At 38.5% G+C, this 23,008-nt stretch overlaps 1 protein-coding gene across 2 annotated transcripts in view; it reads right to left on the bottom strand.

The window, feature by feature from the left end:
- Positions 1-22,178, bottom strand: part of LOC307165451 (phosphatidate phosphatase LPIN2) — a 46,205-nt gene extending 24,027 nt beyond the window's left edge. Inside the window, exons 1-8 of one of the 2 annotated variants that reach the window (XM_079883059.1) lie at positions 22,123-22,178; positions 18,005-18,205; positions 16,702-16,797; positions 16,386-16,615; positions 15,095-15,199; positions 13,549-13,654; positions 9,560-10,286; positions 9,388-9,481 (exon numbers count right to left, since the gene is read on the bottom strand). In XM_079883059.1, coding sequence (XP_079739185.1) covers positions 9,388-9,481; positions 9,560-10,286; positions 13,549-13,654; positions 15,095-15,199; positions 16,386-16,615; positions 16,702-16,797; positions 18,005-18,196 — 1,550 coding nt within the window. In that variant the 5' untranslated portion in view covers positions 18,197-18,205; positions 22,123-22,178. Of the gene's footprint in view, positions 1-9,387; positions 9,482-9,559; positions 10,287-13,548; positions 13,655-15,094; positions 15,200-16,385; positions 16,616-16,701; positions 16,798-18,004; positions 18,206-19,137; positions 19,159-22,122 lie in introns of those variants that run through there. The other variant, XM_079883060.1, reaches the window with a different exon arrangement.
- Between the last annotated feature and the right edge of the window lie 830 nt (positions 22,179-23,008).

Below are 23,008 nucleotides of genomic sequence, written 5' to 3'. Positions count from 1 at the left end.
ACTGAACATTCTCATGTAGATGTGTTCAGGCCATGACTCTTATCAAAAGTGTGAAGTTTGGGGCAGATTGGACATTCCATGCCTGAGTTACAGCAAATTCCTATTTAATTGCAATAATAGCATGCTTTAGCACTTGGCTAAGAGTTTGCTAGCATGTTTTAGCATGTTTCTAGTATGTTGTTAGCATGTTTAACACTTGCTGGCACTTTTTTATATGTTATTAGGAGTCCACAACAGTGTTAAACATGTCACTTCCTGTTGCCAGCAGGTGGCGCTATGACTGTAACTGAATATAAGCATGGTCATGTGTTCAGGACAGAACGCTTATCAAAAGTGTGAAGTTTGGGGCAGATTGGACATTCCATGCCTGAGTTACAGCAAATTCATATTTAATTGCAGTAATATCATTCTTTAGCACTTAGCTAAGTGTTTGCTATTATGTTTTAGCATGTCTCTAGTATGTTGGTAGGATGTTTAGCACCTACTGGCATTTTTTTATATGTTATTAGGAGTCAAGAACAGTGTTAAACGTCACTTCCTGTTGCCAGCAGGTGGCGCTATGACTATAACTAAATATGAGCATGGACATGTGTTCAAGAGATAACTCTTATCAAACGTGTGACGTTTGGGGTAGATTGTACATTGCCTTCTTGAGTAACAACAAAGTCCTGTTTCATTGAATTAGCATGCTTTAGCACTTAGCTAAGTATTGCTAGCATGTTTTAATATGTTTCTAGCATGTTTAGAACTCAATGGCATTTTTAACATGTTGCTAGAACGGCATCAACGTGTTAAACATGTCACTTCCTGTTGCCAGTAGGTGGCGCTATTACTATAACTGAATTTGAGCATAGGCATGCGTTCAGGCCATGATTCTTATCAAACATGTGAAGTTTGGGGCAGATTGGACGTTCCATGCCTGAGTTACAGCAAATTCCTATTTAATTGCAGTAATAGCATGCTTTATCACTTAGCTAAGTGTTTGCTAGCATGTTTCTAGTATGTTGCTAACCTGTTTAGCACTTGCTGGCTCTTTTATATATGTTATTAGGAGACCACAACAGTGTTAAACATGTCACTTCCTGTTGACAGCAGGTGGCGCTATTACTATAACTGAATATTCTCATGTAGATGTGTTCAGGCCATGACTCTTATCAAACGTGTGAAGTTTGGGGCAGATTGGACATTCCATGCCTGTGTTACAGCAAATTCCTATTTAATTGCAGCAATAGCATGCTTTAGCACTTAGCTAAGTGTTTGCTAGCATGTTTTAGCATGTTTCTAGTATGTTGTTAGCATGTTTAGCACTTGCTGGCACTTTTTTTATATGTTTTTATATGTCCACAACAGTGTTTAACATGTCACTTCCTGTTGCCAGCAGGTGGCACTATGACTGTAACTGAATATGAGCATGGTCATGTGTTCAGGACAGAACGTTTATTAAAAGTGTGAAGTTTGGCGCATATTGGACATTGCCTTCTTGAGTAACAACAACATCCTGTTTCATTGAATTAGCATGCTTTAGCACTTAGCTAAGTATTGCTAGCATGTTTTAACATGTTTCTAGCATGTTTAGACCTCAATGGCATTTTTAACATGTTGCTAGAATGGCATCAACGTGTTAAACATGACACTTCCTGTTGCCAGTAGGTGGCGCTATTACTATAACTGAATATTATCATGTAGATGTGTTCAGGACAGAACGCTTATCAAAAGTGTGAAGTTTGGGGCAGATTGGACATTCCATGCCTGAGTTACAGCAAATTCCTATTTAATTGCAATAATAGCATGCTTTAGCACTTAGCTAAGAGTTTGCTAGCATGTTTTAGCATGCTTCTAGTATGTTGTTAGCATGTTTCGCACTTGCTGGCACTTTTTTATATGTTATTAGGAGTCCATAACAGTGTTAAACATGTCACTTCCTGTTGCCAGCAGGTGGCGCTATGACTATAACTGAATATGAGCATGGCCATGTGTTCAGGACAGAACTCTTATCAAACGTGTGAAGTTTGGGGGAGATTGGACATTCCATGCCTGAGTTACAGCAACTTCCTGTTTCATGGCGAAACATCGAAATTTGTAAGGCCGCCGAGGACCCGCCCTTCGACGAAAACTCAAGATCTTCGCAATTTAACGTCGCAAAGGCCTTAAGATTACACTCACCAAATTTGAAGATGATCAGATTAAAACTGTAGGAGGAGTTCGTTAAAGTACGAGGCCTGAAAATGGCAAAAACTGCACAAAAATCTGAGAGGAAGTTCAAAATGGCTGACTTCCTGTTGTGTTTAGGGCTATGCTCCAAGAGACTTTTTTGTAGGTATTAGGTCATTACACGTATGTACCGAATTTCGTGCACGTACGTGGAACGTTGCAGGAGGCGCACTCCGTTGAACTTTTATAGGTGGCGCTATCGAGCCATTTTGCCCCGTCCAATTCTGAAACCTATATCAGATGTAAATTTTCGCCAGTTCTGACGCGTGTGCAAAGTTTCGTGAGTTTTCGCGCATGTTTAGGCCCTCAAAAATGCAATTCAATGCGGAGAAGAATAATAATAATAATAATAAACAGAGCAATTCCAAGAGGGTCCTCACACCATCGGTGCTCGGGCCCTAATTAAAGCTGCAAGCAGCGATGAAAGGGCCCTCGCACCCGTGCCATCAACACTCGGTGGCTTTAGGAAGGCAGAGCATGGTTGGGAAATGTACATTTAAGGAGGTATATATAGTAAGAGTATGTCAAAGTCAGTTACAAAATGTTTTGTATAATGGTGATAATAGCATGCTTCATGACTCAGCTAAGTGTTGCTAGCATGTTCAGTCTGTTTCTAGCATGCTTAGTACACAATAATTATGTGGTTAGTACTGCATTACTGTGTTAACCATGTCAGTTTCTGTTGCCAGTAGGTGGCGTTATGACTATAACTGAATATGAGCATGGATGTGTGTTCAGGACAGAACTCTTATCAAACATGTGAAGTTTGGTGCAAATTGGACATTGCCTTCTTGAGTAACAACAAAGTCATGTTTCATTGAATTAGCATTCTTTAGAACTTAGCTAAGCATTGTGAGCATGTTTTAACATGTTGCTAGAACGGCATCAACGTGTTAAACATGTCACTTCCTGTTGCCAGTTGGTGGCGCTATTACTATAACTGAACATTCTCATGTAGATGTGTTCAGGCCATGACTCTTATCAAAAGTGTGAAGTTTGGGGCAGATTGGACATTCCATGCCTGAGTTACAGCAAATTCCTATTTAATTGCAATAATAGCATGCTTTAGCACTTGGCTAAGAGTTTGCTAGCATGTTTTAGCATGTTTCTAGTATGTTGTTAGCATGTTTAACACTTGCTGGCACTTTTTTATATGTTATTAGGAGTCCACAACAGTGTTAAACATGTCACTTCCTGTTGCCAGCAGGTGGCGCTATGACTGTAACTGAATATAAGCATGGTCATGTGTTCAGGACAGAACGCTTATCAAAAGTGTGAAGTTTGGGGCAGATTGGACATTCCATGCCTGAGTTACAGCAAATTCATATTTAATTGCAGTAATATCATTCTTTAGCACTTAGCTAAGTGTTTGCTATTATGTTTTAGCATGTCTCTAGTATGTTGGTAGGATGTTTAGCACCTACTGGCATTTTTTTATATGTTATTAGGAGTCAAGAACAGTGTTAAACGTCACTTCCTGTTGCCAGCAGGTGGCGCTATGACTATAACTAAATATGAGCATGGACATGTGTTCAAGAGATAACTCTTATCAAACGTGTGACGTTTGGGGTAGATTGTACATTGCCTTCTTGAGTAACAACAAAGTCCTGTTTCATTGAATTAGCATGCTTTAGCACTTAGCTAAGTATTGCTAGCATGTTTTAATATGTTTCTAGCATGTTTAGAACTCAATGGCATTTTTAACATGTTGCTAGAACGGCATCAACGTGTTAAACATGTCACTTCCTGTTGCCAGTAGGTGGCGCTATTACTATAACTGAATTTGAGCATAGGCATGCGTTCAGGCCATGATTCTTATCAAACATGTGAAGTTTGGGGCAGATTGGACGTTCCATGCCTGAGTTACAGCAAATTCCTATTTAATTGCAGTAATAGCATGCTTTATCACTTAGCTAAGTGTTTGCTAGCATGTTTCTAGTATGTTGCTAACCTGTTTAGCACTTGCTGGCTCTTTTATATATGTTATTAGGAGACCACAACAGTGTTAAACATGTCACTTCCTGTTGACAGCAGGTGGCGCTATTACTATAACTGAATATTCTCATGTAGATGTGTTCAGGCCATGACTCTTATCAAACGTGTGAAGTTTGGGGCAGATTGGACATTCCATGCCTGTGTTACAGCAAATTCCTATTTAATTGCAGCAATAGCATGCTTTAGCACTTAGCTAAGTGTTTGCTAGCATGTTTTAGCATGTTTCTAGTATGTTGTTAGCATGTTTAGCACTTGCTGGCACTTTTTTTATATGTTTTTATATGTCCACAACAGTGTTTAACATGTCACTTCCTGTTGCCAGCAGGTGGCACTATGACTGTAACTGAATATGAGCATGGTCATGTGTTCAGGACAGAACGTTTATTAAAAGTGTGAAGTTTGGCGCATATTGGACATTGCCTTCTTGAGTAACAACAACATCCTGTTTCATTGAATTAGCATGCTTTAGCACTTAGCTAAGTATTGCTAGCATGTTTTAACATGTTTCTAGCATGTTTAGACCTCAATGGCATTTTTAACATGTTGCTAGAATGGCATCAACGTGTTAAACATGACACTTCCTGTTGCCAGTAGGTGGCGCTATTACTATAACTGAATATTATCATGTAGATGTGTTCAGGACAGAACGCTTATCAAAAGTGTGAAGTTTGGGGCAGATTGGACATTCCATGCCTGAGTTACAGCAAATTCCTATTTAATTGCAATAATAGCATGCTTTAGCACTTAGCTAAGAGTTTGCTAGCATGTTTTAGCATGCTTCTAGTATGTTGTTAGCATGTTTCGCACTTGCTGGCACTTTTTTATATGTTATTAGGAGTCCATAACAGTGTTAAACATGTCACTTCCTGTTGCCAGCAGGTGGCGCTATGACTATAACTGAATATGAGCATGGCCATGTGTTCAGGACAGAACTCTTATCAAACGTGTGAAGTTTGGGGGAGATTGGACATTCCATGCCTGAGTTACAGCAACTTCCTGTTTCATGGCGAAACATCGAAATTTGTAAGGCCGCCGAGGACCCGCCCTTCGACGAAAACTCAAGATCTTCGCAATTTAACGTCGCAAAGGCCTTAAGATTACACTCACCAAATTTGAAGATGATCAGATTAAAACTGTAGGAGGAGTTCGTTAAAGTACGAGGCCTGAAAATGGCAAAAACTGCACAAAAATCTGAGAGGAAGTTCAAAATGGCTGACTTCCTGTTGTGTTTAGGGCTATGCTCCAAGAGACTTTTTTGTAGGTATTAGGTCATTACACGTATGTACCGAATTTCGTGCACGTACGTGGAACGTTGCAGGAGGCGCACTCCGTTGAACTTTTATAGGTGGCGCTATCGAGCCATTTTGCCCCGTCCAATTCTGAAACCTATATCAGATGTAAATTTTCGCCAGTTCTGACGCGTGTGCAAAGTTTCGTGAGTTTTCGCGCATGTTTAGGCCCTCAAAAATGCAATTCAATGCGGAGAAGAATAATAATAATAATAATAAACAGAGCAATTCCAAGAGGGTCCTCACACCATCGGTGCTCGGGCCCTAATAAACAGAGCAATTCCAAGAGGGTCCTCACACCATCGGTGCTCGGGCCCTAATAATATCCTCAATGAATATTATATTTGTATGTCGTAATACAGCAATCATTAACTTACTGTGTCAAAAAGCAGAAATAAAACAAATTAAAGCTGCAAGCAGCGATGAAAGGGCCCTCGCACCCGTGCCATCAACACTCGGTGGCTTTAGGAAGACAGAGCATGGTTGGGAAATGTACATTTAAGGAGGTATATATAGTAAGAGTATGTCAAAGTCAGTTACAAAATGTTTTGTATAATGGTGATAATAGCATGCTTCATGACTCAGCTAAGTGTTGCTAGCATGTTTAGTCTGTTTCTAGCATGCTTAGTACACAATAATTATGTGGTTAGTACTGCATTACTGTGTTAACCATGTCAGTTTCTGTTGCCAGTAGGTGGCGTTATGACTATAACTGAATATGAGCATGGATGTGTGTTCAGGACAGAACTCTTATCAAACTTGTGAAGTTTGGTGCAAATTGGACATTGCCTTCTTGAGTAACAACAAAGTCATGTTTCATTGAATTAGCATTCTTTAGCACTTAGCTAAGCATTACTAGCATGTTTTAATATGTTTCTAGCATGTTTAGAACTCAATGGCATTTTTAACATGTTGCTAGAACGGCATCAACGTGTTAAACATGTCACTTCCTGTTGCCAGTAGGTGGCGCTATTACTATAACTGAACATTCTCATGTAGATGTGTTTAGGCCATGACTCTTATCAAAAGTGTGAAGTTTGGGGCAGATTGGACATTCCATGCCTGAGTTACAGCAAATTCCTATTTAATTGCAATAATAGCATGCTTTAGCACTTAGCTAAGAGTTTGCTAGCATGTTTTAGCATGTTTCTAGTATGTTGTTAGCATGTTTAACACTTGCTGGCACTTTTTTATATGTTATTAGGAGTCCATAACAGTGTTAAACATGTCACTTCCTGTTGCCAGCAGGTGGCGCTATTACTGTAACTGAATATAAGCATGGTCATGTGTTCAGGACAGAACGCTTATCAAAAGTGTGAAGTTTGGGGCAGATTGGACATTCCATGCCTGAGTTACAGCAAATTCATATTTAATTGCAGTAATATCATTCTTTAGCACTTAGCTAAGTGTTTGCTAGTATGTTTTATTATGTCTCTAGTATGTTGGTAGGATGTTTAGCATCTACTGGCATTTTTTTATATGTTATTAGGAGTCAAGAACAGTGTTAAACGTCACTTCCTGTTGCCAGCAGGTGGCGCTATGACTATAACTAAATATGAGCATGGACATGTGTTCAAGAGATAACTCTTATCAAACATGTGAAGTTTGGGGTAGATTGTACATTGCCTTCTTGAGTAACAACAAAGTCCTGTTTCATTGAATTAGCATGCTTTAGCACTTAGCTAAGTATTGCTAGCATGTTTTAATATGTTTCTAGCATGTTTAGAACTCAATGGCATTTTTAACATGTTGCTAGAACGGCATCAACGTGTTAAACATGTCACTTCCTGTTGCCAGTAGGTGGCGCTATTACTATAACTGAATTTGAGCATAGACATGTGTTCAGGCCATGATTCTTATCAAACGTGTGAAGTTTAGGGCAGATTGGACATTCCATGCCTGAGTTACAGCAAATTCCTATTTAATTGCAGTAATAGCATGCTTTAGCACTTAACTAAGTGTTTGCTAGCATGTTTCTAGTATGTTGCTAACCTGTTTAGCACTTGCTGGCTCTTTTTTATATGTTATTAGGAGACCACAACAGTGTTAAACATGTCACTTCCTGTTGACAGCAGGTGGCGCTATTACTATAACTGAATATTCTCATGTAGATGTGTTCAGGCCATGACTCTTATCAAACGTGTGAAATTTGGGGCAGATTGGACATTCCATGCCTGTGTTACAGCAAATTCCTATTTAATTGCAGCATTTGCATGCTTTAGCACTTAGCTAAGTGTTTGCTAGCATGTTTTAGCATGTTTCTAGTATGTTGTTAGCATGTTTAGCACTTGCTGGCACTTTTTTATATGTTTTTATATGTCCACAACAGTGTTTAACATGTCACTTCCTGTTGCCAGCAGGTGGCACTATGACTGTAACTGAATATGAGCATGGTCATGTGTTCAGGATAGAACGTTTATTAAAAGTGTGAAGTTTGGCGCAGATTGGACATTGCCTTCTTGAGTAACAACAACATCCTGTTTCATTGAATTAGCATGCTTTAGCACTTAGCTAAGTATTGCTAGCATGTTTTAACATGTTTCTAGCATGTTTAGAAGTCAATGGCATTTTTAACATGTTGCTAGAATGGCATCAACGTGTTAAACATGACACTTCCTGTTACCAGTAGGTGGCGCTATTACTATAACTGAATATTCTCATGTAGATGTGTTCAGTACAGAACGCTTATCAAAAGTGTGAAGTTTGGGGCAGATTGGACATTCCATGCCTGAGTTACAGCAAATTCCTATTTAATTGCAATAATAGCATGCTTTAGCACTTAGCTAAGAGTTTGCTAGCATGTTTTAGCATGCTTCTAGTATGTTGTTAGCATGTTTAGCACTTGCTGGCACTTTTTTATATGTTATTAGGAGTCCATAACAGTGTTAAACATGTCACTTCCTGTTGCCAGCAGGTGGCGCTATGACTATAACTGAATATGAGCATGGTCATGTGTTCAGGACAGAACTCTTATCAAACGTGTGAAGTTTGGGGCAGATTGGACATTCCATGCCTGAGTTACAACAACTTCCTGTTTCATGGCGAAACATCGAAATTTATCAGGCCGCCGAGGACCCGCCCTTTGACGAAAACTCAAGATCTTCGCAATTTAACGTCGCAAAGGCCTTAAGATTACACTCACCAAATTTGAAGATGATCAGATTAAAACTGTAGGAGGAGTTCGTTAAAGTACGAGGCCTGAAAATGGCAAAAACTGCACAAAAATCTGAGAGGAAGTTCAAAATGGCTGACTTCCTGTTGTGTTTAGGGCTATGCTCCAAGAGACTTTTTTGTAGGTATTAGGTCATTACATGTATGTACCGAATTTCGTGCACGTACGTGGAACGTTGCGGGAGGCGCACTCCGTTGAAATTTTATAGGTGGCGCTATCGAGCCATTTTGCCCCGTCCAATTCTGAAACCTATATCAGATGTAAATTTTCGCCAGTTCTGATGCGTGTGCAAAGTTTTGTGAGTTTTCGAGCATGTTTAGGCCCTCAAAAATGCAATTAAATGCGGAGAAGAATAATAATAATAATAATAAACAGAGCAATTCCAAGAGGGTCCTCACACCATCGGTGCTCGGGCCCTAATAAAAATATTTTATTTTGGTTTATGTTTATTGATATTTTGCTATTACAATTAATAATAATACTATACTCAATGAATATTATATTTTAATTGTTTTAGTCTAATTTAGGTATTGTGTCAAAAAGCAGAACTAAAACAATAAAATAAAACAAAATTGTTTTGGATTTATTACTATTTTTGCTAATAACAGAAAAAAAATACACTCTATGAATATAATTATAATAATAAAACAAATAAAATAAAGCATTGCATTTTATTTTGGTTTATTTATAACAATGCATATCGGTAATTGAACTTCTAACCTCTTGGGGAAATAGAGCGCAGCGACTTCAGGGTTAAGACTTAAGAGGTCGTCTAGATAGATATCAGACGGTCCCAGATGTTGACTCCGCTTGACTAGGAGGAACACAAACAGGTCAAAGGTTTCACACCGATTTCAAGCACAGAATAAGAACAGATTATGTAATCCACTACCTTTCCTCTTGTCCTGAGAGTCTGAGGCTCTAGAGGACGACTCGAGAGCAGTCGGATCCTCTGATTGGACGATGGAATCCGTCACTCTAGCGTTGTCAGCGTCCTGATTGGCCAGTGAAGTCTCTAATCCCGCCCCCTCCTCTGAGTCTCCCGTCCGGAGAGTCAGTTTTTCCGCAGAGCTTTGGTGTTTCGGTAAATCCGTGATTGAGTTTATTTCAGTTTCTGCTTCTAAAACCTTTGATTCAGTCTCACTGAACGTGACATGGGTAACGGATTGGATTTTGGAGACGACCGAGATGTTATTCTCATCATCACAGGTCTCTTGGCTTTCTACGTCAGCATCTGAACTCCCTGCATTGTTGACAGCATTGGTCCCGTGGATTGTATTAGCAGAGCTAGTTATATCATACGTCTTAGTATCACTGTCTGTGCTGCTAACAGTTTCAGCTGTTAAGTCTCTAATCTGGCTGTTTTCCAGTGTGGTCGAGTCGTCGTCTGCGGATTGAAAGGTCACTACATGCATTTCCGTGACCTTAATGGATGAGGAAACCACTTGGTCATGGCTGGTCGTACCAATCAGAGGTTCTGGTCTCACCACAGTCACAACGGAGTCAGTGTTGTCACTGTCGAAGGATGCTTGTCGATGGATGGTACGAAAGTGGGAGTGGTCAGTGGGCGTAATGGAGGAGGGCAGCGAATCAGATTCATCCCTCTCGGCCTGACACACCTACACAAACAAAGATGCACAATCAATCATCTCAGAAAGTGTTACAACAGCCAAACCTAGTCAAACCAAAATGTATTCAGACACCTTCAACATTTCTCACATTATCACAGTTTATTTGCTATAATTATGACAATTTGACTGGTTTTGTCCGTCCTTCTGTTAGACTGTCTCACAGATGAATTATGTTGAATATCTGTCAGCTGTTAAATTTAACTACACAATTAGATAATACCAGTTTAGCTCAACCAGTGACCAAGCAATGCTTCATTTTGTTCAGTCTGTGTGTAAAAAGGTCGCATTACAGAAAAAAAAACCTTCAGCAAAACATGATCTGGGGCCTCATTTATAAACGTTGCGTAAAAGAAGGCATACGCCGCTCTCTACGCAATAATTGGTATTTATAAAAAGCAAACTTGACGGGAAAATGTGCGGTCCTTCATCCAAACTCTGACCCAGGCGTACGCACAAAAACGGGTGAAATGAGAAATGGCGACACCGTCGGCAGATGGAAGAAACACGTGAAAGTGTGTGTAACTGTAGACCGTTGTGTAAAAGAAATGGCAATACTGCCTCTCATAAATAACATGAAGACTTCACAAAGCAAGTCTTACAATTAACAGCCTACGCGAACACCCGTTTGATCGATCTGCAGTGTAAAACAAACAAAATCAGATGAAGATTACAACAGAAATGCAAATTAACACATATTTGCAAAAAGAAAAGTGAAATATGTTCTGCAATAATATTGGCATGTTATGCAATTCATCCTCATAACACATCTGTTGTTACGAACTGCTCCGAGACATGAAGGTTGATGATCCAAATGCAGTTTATTTAAAGTGTTATTCAGAATCGCAGTCAAAATCCAGGCAAAGGTCATACACAGGCAGGCAATCCAACAAACAGACAAATCCAGAGGGTGAGGCAAAAACAGGAAAACCAGGACACGGGCAGAGATCAAGAACCAGGAATAACGACAACAAAGGAAATGCTCAGAAATGCAGTGGAATAACGTACAAGACTTCGCAGGGAATAATGAGGTGAACCAGGCTTATATAGGGTGAACTAAACAATATAATGAGACACAGGTGAATGTGATAATCAGGGATGATGAGTCCGGGCAGTGAATTATGGGAAATGTAGTTGTGAGTAGGGCTGAACGATATTCTGTTTTAACATCGACATCGCGATGTGCGAATGAGCGATAGTCACATCGCCGGAACATGCGATGTGACGGGTAACGTTAGTAGCACCCATAGTGTAAGAGAACGGTAGCACCAGGGTAGCACACAGTAAACACGAGTTTGTTGTATGGCTTTTTGCTGGGGTGACATACGCGTTTCGCGTGCCTGCACAGTGATTGGTTCGCTGTGCCGCGCTCACCGCGCCGCGCTCACCGCTCACAGCCAACATTCACTGGCAATCCTATAGCTAAAAATGCGCGACGAAGAGGATCCGCCGCAAAAAAAGTCAAAATCAGCTATTTGGGACTAGCCTATTTCGTCTACAAAAAGGAGGATGTTGACCAAAAAGAGGTAGGCTACTTTGCTGGAGTGTTATAAAGTTGTGGATGGTTGTCTTTTTTTAAAAAGTCGTTTCGTGTTCGCATTTATGAGGAAAAAACAATGTTACATGACATACGGACGCGTCACGCGACCGTTATGAAAGCCGCACTAAAAGACTGCTTTAAAAATTTCACAGAGACCTCAAACAGAAAGCACAAAGCCTTTCTTTCTTTAAAACGAATTTCGTTTTGTATTAATTGTATCTTAATTTTAATCAGTATTTCATCATCCAATTTCCTGGATTTAATAGATTAAAAATTAAATATAGCAGCCAGCGCCTGAACTGGAGATTAAGCTATCATCCATGAACCGAAACTCAGCATAAAAGGTAGCCTACTCGCCTCACACACCTAAAAATAACAATAATAATAAAAAAATAGAAATATATTTATTATCTACAGAAGAACCATTAAAAAAAAAAAAATTAATCTGTATGAAAACTGCATTTCTCCCGATCACTGCTGCGAAGATCGCGAGTCAGTATTGTCAACTTCATCTTTACAGAAAACACTTAATTAATTAATAAACAATTAAAATGTCTCATTGTAATATTTTACATATTATTAATCATTACTTTTGCTGGTTCTAGGTGCCGTTTACACTGAATCAGCACAGAAAACATAATTTTTCGGGTCCTAGAACCTGAAGAACGTTCTTGTGTGTCCTTACCACGGTCCTGTGTAGAACGTTCACCGAATTATGAGAGAAATATGTTTCTGGAATAAAATATTAAGTGGCCTTTTTGTCACTTGTAATGAAGCTTGCTTATTAGTGAAATTATTAATAACATGGAATGGTAATTATTGACTTTAGCCTGGATTGATGGCTCGCAATATCGCGATATATATCGTTGGGAAAAAAATATCGCAATGTAATATTTTTCCCAATATCGTGCAGCCCTAGTTGTGAGTGAATCATGATAGTCTGGTGTGGAGTGCCCTCTGGTGGCTTTCAAGGGCACTCCAGCTGGTGACCGTTACATCTGTAGCTTGTCAGATACAATCAAATGGATGGTAATAAAATGCCATGATGCCGTCACAATGCGTAATGACGCACAATGGCTGATCTTGCGCTCTTAGAAGATGTGGCAAATGGAAGGCATTTCACTCCTCTTTTCCACCTCGCCAACGATAATTTCTACTTCACATCGAGTGGAGTTACGTTTCTTGGTTTTCCTCTCTGTGTTTGCCATGATTTCGCAATCGATGAATATTAACTTGTTTCACGGACTATTTATGGGCAACTATGGGCGTGACATGAAGCCGCAAAAGCTGCGCTACATTTAGAATTGATTGTGATTTATTAAGGGAAAACTGCGTAGGATGTGCGTGCGCACGGTTTTATAAATCTGAATATTTCTGTGCGTACGCACGTCCTATGTCCTGAGTTTTATAAATGAGGCCCCAGGTCAAAGTGTCTGAATCATTTTTGGTCCCAAATTTGTATAATTTTACTGTTATTCAACTGTATGAAGAATTGTTGGGTATAATATGCCAGTTTACTTTATTTTGCTCTCCTCACTTACATAAATTAACTATAGAGTCCTGCACACACTAGTAAACAAATATCAAAAATGATATCTGGTGTCTGAATAATGTTTGGTTTGACTGTAGTAGACTTGTCTTCGAAACATTCAGACATTTTGAAGCGGCGTAACCTGCGCTGAAAGCCTGAGGCGCGCAGTAGTTTAACGCTACCTTTGGAAAAGCGCCCCAGTTCCACTGCATCTGAGGTCCCAAAGGCTCCTGCGGCTTGCACAACTCAGAATCACTCTTAGGAGAGGAGGGCCGGCTGTAGAACACACTGCAGACACACACAACAGAGAAACTCATGATACCAACAGAGGAAGTTAAAACATGGTGAATACATCATCTGAAGATGTTTGAGGATCAGGGCTTGACATCAACACCCGCCAACCGAGCAAATGCGGGTGTATTTCAGCAGTGGTGTGTAAGGCAGTCACTCACACTAGTCTTTTAATAAGGCATCTGAAATAATAAACTTAGTGCAATGTAGTGTCAAAAATATAGATTGTTCGATGCATATCGATACTGAAATATCTGAAACGCTTCCAATACTCACTTTCCGCAGAATAGACGCACGATGCCAGCTGCGCTTTCTCTCTCTCTCTCATCTCTCCAACAGCGAGAGACACACAAACCCCGCCTCCACTCACTCACTCGCTTAATTTGCTCCGGATGAATATTATTGGGGTTACAAGGCTTGAATTTCAGCGTATGAGATTTGATTGAGCGTATCGCGCATAATTTCACTCTTTCCCACCAATTTTTGGGTATATAAAAGTTAAAACCACCTCTCAGTACTAAATTTAGATATTTTCCGCTGCTTATTGCTCTTAAACAGTCAAATACACACAAAATAATGTCAAAATGCCGGTCTTGGCGAGTATTCGCTGTCAGTTATGTTTTAAGTGAATGTAAACAGTTGAGAAAGAAAATAGCCACAGTGCCAGTCAAAAACCACTTTGGAAAACCACTAGCCACAGTGCCAGTCAAAAACCACTTTGGAAAACCACTAGCCACAGTGACTGGTAACTTCGGAAAACCACTAGCCACAGTGACTGGTAACTTTGGAAAACCACTAGCCACAGTGACTGGTAACTTTGGAAAACCACTAGCCAAAGTGACTGGTAACTTTGGAAAACCACTAGCCAAAGTGACTGGTAACTTTGGAAAACCACTAGCCACAGTGACTGGTAAATTTGGAAAACCACTAGCCAAAGTGACTGGTAACTTTGAAAAACCACTAGCCACAGTGACTGGTAACTTCGGAAAACCACTAGCCACAGTGACTGGTAACTTTGGAAAACCACTAGCCAAAGTGACTGGTAACTTTGAAAAACCACTAGCCAAAGTGACTGGTAACTTTGGAAAACCACTAGCCACAGTGACTGGTAACTTCGGAAAACCACTAGCCAAAGTGACTGGTAACTTCGGAAAACCACTAGCCAAAGTGACTGGTAACTTCGGAAAACCATTAGCCAAAGTGACTGGTAACTTTGGAAAACCACTAGCCACAGTGACTGGTAACTTTGGAAAACCACTAACCAAAGTGACTGGTAACTTTGAAAAACCACTAGCCACAGTGACTGGTAACTTTGGAAAACCACTAGCCACAGTGACTGGTAACTTCAGAAAACCACTAGCCACAGTGACTGGTAACTTCAGAAAACCACTAGCCACAGTGACTGGTGAGCAAAAACGGTTGAGGATTGGTCAGTACCTCTCATTAACAGAGCACTCTCCCTCAGAGTGAGGATGAACGTCTCTCGGAGCGCCACACGAGTCCTCGTACGGTTCCTCTGACAGCGAGAAGTATATCGACTTACTGTAGAAAGTAAAAACAAAAAACATTTGTAACACCATTTGTTGCACCGTAACTCCACCATTTGCTCTTTAAGTCACCATGAAATCAAAACTGACAATTCTTTTTTGTTTTTATGGAATATTGCAGCATGCATTATAAATTATTTATACGTGCACATCATTATTAAAATAACTTCCCCTCCCTCTTGCAGCATCTCTTCTCTTCTCTGATGACGAGGGCGGGGCAACCTGTCACTCACATGAGATCAGCCAATAGCAAACCACAACCATCCAATCAATTCCTCACAGACAAAATCAAGCCCCGCCCACATTTGTTCTTAGAAGCGTTTCACTCGGATATACGTCACAATAGAGAAGTAAAGATGAGCACAACCTGTTTCATGCCGACTTTAAGCCAGAACACAGTAGGTCTCAAGCTCTTAGAAAAGTAATGCGTAGTTGCATAACGTGATGTTTAGTTTATCCTTAATGATCCAATAACTTGAAATACATTGAAATACGATACTACTAAATCGTCAATAACAAAATAGCTTTTTCATATGTAAATAACATTCAAAAATTATATTTGAAATGAATAAGGATCAATAAATAAATGCAGATACAAACAAAACACAAGAAATTACCTTTATTTATTACGATTAATTTACCAATGTAACAGTACTTTCTTAGGTAAGTACATTGTAAGTACATGTACTGTAAAATAAAGTGCTACCGAGTTTAATTAGTGTGTAAGTTGTAACTTAGGGCCACTTTATGTTAAAACTAGGCTCTAGTTTTAAGCATGCACAAGTAATCAAAGCTGGTGCAACTAGAGCTTCTTACTTCTTTCTGACAATTGTCAATGTAAATAACATTCAAATATTATATTTGAAATGAATAAGGATCAATAAATAAATACTGATACAAACAAAAAGTATTTTGTTTAAAAGTATAAATTACGATTAATTTTCCAGTACTTTCTTAAGTACACTGTCAGTACATGTAAGCGCATGTACTGTAAAATAAAGTGCCTCCATTAAGAGTTTAAGTTTAATTAGTGTGTAAGTTGTAACTTAGGGCCTCTTTACGTTAAAACTAGCGTATGCACAGCTGGTGCAACTAGAGCTTCATGAAACAACCCGCCACCAATCTTCTTTCTGACAGAAGCTGGAAAAGTTAATGTCCAATAAACTGAGTAAACATCTAACCTGGCCGCTAAAAGTGACTCGTCCTTGAGGAAATCCTGGTCTAGACTTTCTCCTTTCTCGTCCGAGGAGGATCTGTCGTCCTCACGCTGATGATTGTCCGAACGGGCACGTTTACGCCGGCGCTTTTTCCGTCGACTGGAGGAAGACGTGACGGAAGACTCGGTCGTCTCGGACACCTCTGGAACATCAGTGGGGATCGGAGAAGTGCAGAGGTGAGCGGGAACCCTCGTCTGACACGGACACGGAGAGAGAATCGTGAAAACCACAGCAGAACATTAGACGAGAGAGGATAGTGAACTCATTCATCTGGACAAACCTCAAAATCCTCGTTCTCCTCCACAAAGAACGCCTCTCCATTGTCTCCCAGCTTCATATGCAGGCTCACAGGCTCCCCGTTGATCTCGATATCCACCTGTGGATGGACGAATACAGAGGTTACGTCACGTGACCTGAACTGGAGGAAAACTTAGGAATATGGATTCTGAAAACCAAACAATTAACGAGTGAAATAAGGTTTTCTTCCTATTGTTTAAAATAAAATTATGTAGACATACTTAAGCCTCATTCATTATCCATGAGCTCATTAATATATGAATGCTATGCAGAGATCATTTACATAATGAAGTCTTAAAGGTACAGATTCAAAAAAAAAAAAAAAAAAGCATGTTTAATTCTGATGGTTATAGTGAGTGGAAATGGCCATTAAAAAGTTTGTGCAAGAAGCTTTGGCACACTATAAAAAATGCATGGAATTAAATTAGCTGTAAAATATCAAATGAGATAAAATAAAATAAAATAAAATTAAATTAAGTTAAATTTAATTGAGTAAAATGAAATGCTGAAAATATGAATGCAATTAAATAGAAAAAAAAGTAAATTGAGGTAAATTAGATTAAAAATGAAGGTATACGAAATTCCACTGTTGAATGAAAATATAACTGGCATTAAATATGCTGTAAAAAATAAATAAAATAAATAAATGAGTTTAATTTAAATTAAATGCCACTGCTTTTACATTAAAATATGACCGTCATTACTGTCAAGCAAAATTAAAATAGTAATAATTATAATAATAGTAGAACTTCTGGGTAGTTAATTTCACTATTTATGAAATCGCTTGAAAACTATTTCGTGCTAACAAAAATGTTTTTCATTTGAGGGTGATAAAAATCTTTTGTTTATTTTAGATTTAATTGTTATAATTGCCCGTTACTATATTCATAAAGTCAAATGGAATGGAAAAATACCACATTTTGAACATTTTAAAATTGCTGTTAAAATATATTTAGAAACAATATCCAAAAGTAAAGACCTAAAAGCTAGGAAAACTACACAGCTGTTTGACAGGTACAGGTGTTTTCTGTAAAATGCCTTTCTTTTTTTTCTTTTTTTCTTCTTTACCTCTGACATGTATGGTTATATGTACTCTTGTATGTAAATTATGTTTAGTTCTTGTTAAAATGCAAAAAAAAAGATGTTCTCTGCTGTTAAAGTTTGGTTAGATCTGAGAAAGAGGAACAATAGGTCAGACAAGCACAGGAGCTTTAACTCAACATTCAGAACACACACACAGATTGCTCACTAATATGACTGTAGATCCCTGAAGCTAACAGACTCACCACTTTCTCTTTGGACCGCAGGACTCCGAGTTTCCCGAAGCGGACGTGGAACGGGGAACACTGGTAAGTGCCATCAGGCTGGCGAACCACGATCACATCGATGCCACCGGTGAGTGTGGCCGGGTTCAGGCCGCGATAAAGCTCCTTCACCGTCACGAACACCGTCTCGGCCAGCTGACCCACGTAGTTCATGGTCTGGGACTGAAGAGACGAGAAGAGAAGACACAGAGTTCATGTTCTGCTCCTTAATGTACGACTGTGACCTTTGCACACAGAGCTAAAGTCTGACAGTGCGCAACATCTCAACTTTATCATCATGACATGCTGGCAGATCTGAAGTCACGCCAAAACTGAGACATCTGACGTGATATGAACTGAACAGGGCCGTTTAACACACAGAATAAGTGCATGTACATCAGTAGAGCAAGTTTTTATTTGAAAAAACCTGCACTGATGAATAATTCACAATAAGATATTAGAGTGAATTTTTATTTGATGTTGTTGACATTAAGAAACACTTTCTCATCTCTCTAGCTCAGAGGACGACGTCTTTAACATCTTTCTGATCCATTTTTATTTCATATAAATCATGCAACATGCTGAAGTAAAACGCCAGAGGATGAGCTTGAGATGAGGACAGATTCAGATTGTTTTATTTAGTGCCATGTCAGCATTCAAAGCTATTTTCATGGCAAAAATTGAATTACAAAAACACAAATATCATATAAATACAATAAAAACCAAACAAACAAAAACAGCAAGTCATATTATACAAGATTTTTTAAATGGCATAAGGACAGAGATTAGAAAAACTCATTCTCACTCAAAACTCAGGCATTATAATAAGTCAGGCTTGAGAAAAACATCACATAAAAAAATACTTTGTATAACAAACACCAAATAAGATATGACCAGACCTGACCTGACCTTTTTATTAATAATTAGGTCAATACTGAGTAAATAGTGAAGTGAAAGAAGTGAACAAACAGAAACACAATCTCAGTTCAGCGTTTGGATTGTGATGGCCGATTATATGAAGACATAAAAATACAGTTTCATCACGGCAAACATGAAATTCCTGAAATTAAATGAGCACAAAAATTACAGAAAAATCACTAAAAACATTTTAAAACAGACCTGACCTGTCTTTAGCTGTGCGTTTTTGAGCAGACACAAAGAGAACTAGAACTTCTGCAAATCAGTCTGGGGTTTAGTGGCGGAAACCAGATGTTGCGCTGGCTGATATGAAGACTGATACCATCATCATAACACACATTTTAGTTATTGAATCATTTATGCAGAGGCTGACCGTACATCAAACACGTTTTTAACCCTGAACCCTAAAGCCTGACATGAAAATAATAGACAGATAAACTAATTATAAATCTTAAAAAAAAAGTTTTTCTAGGCTTTTATGGCTCATATAGTTGAGATGTAAACACAAGGAGGAAAGCAGAGGCCCAAACTAAGCAGAAATATGCAATTTGCTGCAGATGCTGATATTTACCAGATGAAATTCTGATAGCTTGTCATGTAAAAACGTAATAACAGTACAACAGAATGCTCACATCAAATAATATCTTATAATAAGTCTTAAGATGATATTAAAATGCTTAGTTTTTTTATCAAAGCTCTGTAGTTTTAAAACATTTAATGCAATGCATTACAATGATGATTGAGATTGATAAACCTCACTCAAAAAAGCCTGATTATCTATATTATTATTATTTTTTAAATGATGAATAATCAAATAAACCAAAGTTGCTTAAATCTAGTAAGTGTTCATCTTGAAATATTACTAACAATATCATTTACTTGATCAAATCAGGTCAGATTTGACAGCAGAAGACGTGAAGGAGAAAGTTTGTACTGTTAAAAAGGCTTTTACTTGATAAAAAGTATGAACTATCAATCAGACGACAGAAGGACTGGAGGAGATCGTGTGCGACAGGTTTATCAGATCATTTAGAGGCCTTAGAAATATCAAATATGATAGAATAGGCTTTACCGAGTTAAAAATTGTTAAATGAAAAACTGTTTTAATGCGGAAAGACTTCGAGGGAATTATAAATCAGCATTAACCTGCTGTGCACAACCACTTCTCACACACACAGAGGACACTTCTGCTCTGACGGCCCATGAAGAGCACATACCCAGATGGACCGACGATGATGATGATGATGAAGGCCTGTAAAGCCGGGAACCCTCCACCCTTCAGCCATCGAGGAGTACAAACCTCCTTCATCCTACAGATGCGTTCAACACTAACTATCTGGATAGATCCTCCACACAGAGGATGGTGTGCAGAGCTTATTTTCCTTAAATTCAAGCCCTTTATTCTGTCTCTCTCTGTGAACCGTGTGTGTGTGTGGAACGAACAAAGAAGGTAATACTGGTGGTTCTGAGAGAGACCCAGTACATTCAAGCGCTCACACACACACACACAACACAACACATCCCACCCAAACACACACACACACAACATCTACACAACATGTCACTCAGGTCTGAAATCACACACATGGTGACCCGGCTGTATACAGCATTAAAACCTATTATTTCAACATTAAACCAGCTAAACATGAAAACAGCACACACACACATACACACACAGAGCATGAAAGCCATGCCAGCAGTTTGTAATGGGCTCAGCCGTTCTTTTCATCTGCTATTGTGTGTGTGTGTGTTAGAGAGAGAGAGAGAGAGAGAGAGAGAGAGCTGCCTAATTCTGTCAGACAACGCTCTAAATTTACAGACTGATGTGAACATTCATCCATTCAACATCGCATAAATCTTGACGATGCCTCGACTCGGGCCTGATGAACTGATGCTGAAGCTCAGGTGAGTGAGCGACTGTCTGTCAATCTTCATGATCTCGAAACAGAGCAAACCTCCAAATCTGTGTGCGTTCAGTATGTGTGTGTACATCGTGGCGGCCTTGATTAAACTTTACAAGCTCATCCATGTAGAAAAATAGAAATGTCATTAAAACTTCAGTTTTGAAAATATTTAGGCCAGAAATTTGAACAACTGTTAGATGCCTGGGACAGTATGCATGGCGAAAATATCACAAAAAAAAGAAAGTAAATTTATACATAGGCGAGGCATAATTTATATTTGTGTAAGTAATTAAGCGTAACATTAGAGATACATAAGTTCTGTCCAAATGTTTGACTGATATGACTGAATTTACACTACCATCAAAAGATTTTTAAGGCTTTTGAAAGAATCTCTTCTGCTCACCAAGGCTGCATTTATTTGATGAAAAAACAGTAATAATGTGAAATATTATTACAATTTAAAATAGCTGTTTTCTATGTGAATGTAATTTATTCCTGTGATCAAAGCTGAATTTTCAGCATTATTACTCCAGTCTTCAGTGTCACATGATCTTCAGAAATCACTCTAATATGATGATTTGATGATCAAGAAACATTTCTGATTATTGAAATAAATGTCATTTTTGATCAATTTAATGCATCCTTGCTGTATAAAAGTACTTAATTTTGTTTAAAAATAAAATCCATCAGCTCTCTGAGAAATCCGTCATGGCGAGTTTATCGCAAGTCAAGACAAATCTAAACGTTTAAAAGAAAACTAGCAGCAAAGCATCATGTTTGAGCAGGACTGTAAATGAATAATTTAATCCTGTTGCAATTTAACAGTAGGATACACTACGTCGCACTGAAACATGAGAAGAAACCATCTTTATCCCCTTATTTTAGACGTTTAACATGATTACACGGATTCTGTAACACTCAAATGACTTCCAGAATTAAGAGATCAATGATTTCAGATCAATAAATCCGTTGTGTTGTAAGACTCCGTGTCCACTGTCGAGCATCAAACTCAAACAATTTACTAATTGTTCTTACAATTCGCATATAAAGTCGTCTTTACAACATTTCCTGACTTTAGTTTCTATAAATAAACACTAAAGCTTAATGTAACAATCCAGGGACTGTAAAAACATCTGATGTTGTTACAATCTTCAATGAACGAAAACACAGCGTAGCCGTTTATAAACACAACACACTCATTTTATAAGACGAAAACTGATAAACGAACACATTTAACAATAATATCATGTGAAATGAAGTTAATTTGACCGCTCTTACCTCTAAATACAACAGCGATTCATTAGAAACTTCCTGCACTCTAACGCCCACGTCAGCACGTCAATCAAATGACATCCAATGACAAGCTGGGACTCGTCTCAGGACACGCCCCCTGTTGACGTGTGCGTTTGTGTTCAGCTCCTCAAGTGTCCGTGAAGAACCGCTAGAGGGAGCGTGTGTAATGTTTATTTATTATTTCCTTTTTTAGCGTTTATTTTAATGTGTATATGATGTATACGATTTATAATAATAATAATAATAATTCTCAAAATAATTATACACAAAACAATGAGTTTTTTTGTTGTTGACATTTTCGAAAGAGTGTCACTCTCATTCTTAAAGGGATAGTTCACTCAAAAATAAAATTCTGTCATGATTTACCCAAGTTGTTACAAAAGCGTAACAGATAACGAAAACCTACAAAACGAGTTTCTTTGTTCTGTTGACACTTTAGAAAGTCAATACGACCAGAAAGAGTTTGATTACCAACATTCTTCAAAAATATCTTTATCTTTTTATGTTCAACACAAGAAATAACTTCTACAGGTTTACAACTTGAGAGTGAGTAAATTACAGCAGAATTTTAATTTTTTGGGTTAACTATCCCTTTAATAAATGCTATCACCTAAAAAACATTAAAAAAACTTTGTCACACATGGCATTTGTCGAAATGTATATTGCTCAGAGATCTGAAATAACATATGGAAACATGCTAGTAATTACTTACTGACAATAAAATCATAAGCGATTATGTCATGTGTATATTAATAATGCGTATCCCAGCATTAAATAATATAAAGCTATAACTGCTTATGCTCCATCTCCATCAATATTATTTTTCAGTGTTTAGACACTCTGTAAAGACACACTCTGTAAATGGTCATCA

Source organism: Squalius cephalus (genome assembly GCF_949319135.1).
Source record: "Squalius cephalus genome assembly, chromosome: 10".
In the NCBI taxonomy this organism is placed as follows: domain Eukaryota; kingdom Metazoa; phylum Chordata; class Actinopteri; order Cypriniformes; family Leuciscidae; genus Squalius; species Squalius cephalus.
Note: the sequence above shows the minus strand (reverse complement) of the source record. Positions and strands in the feature narration are given on the sequence as shown.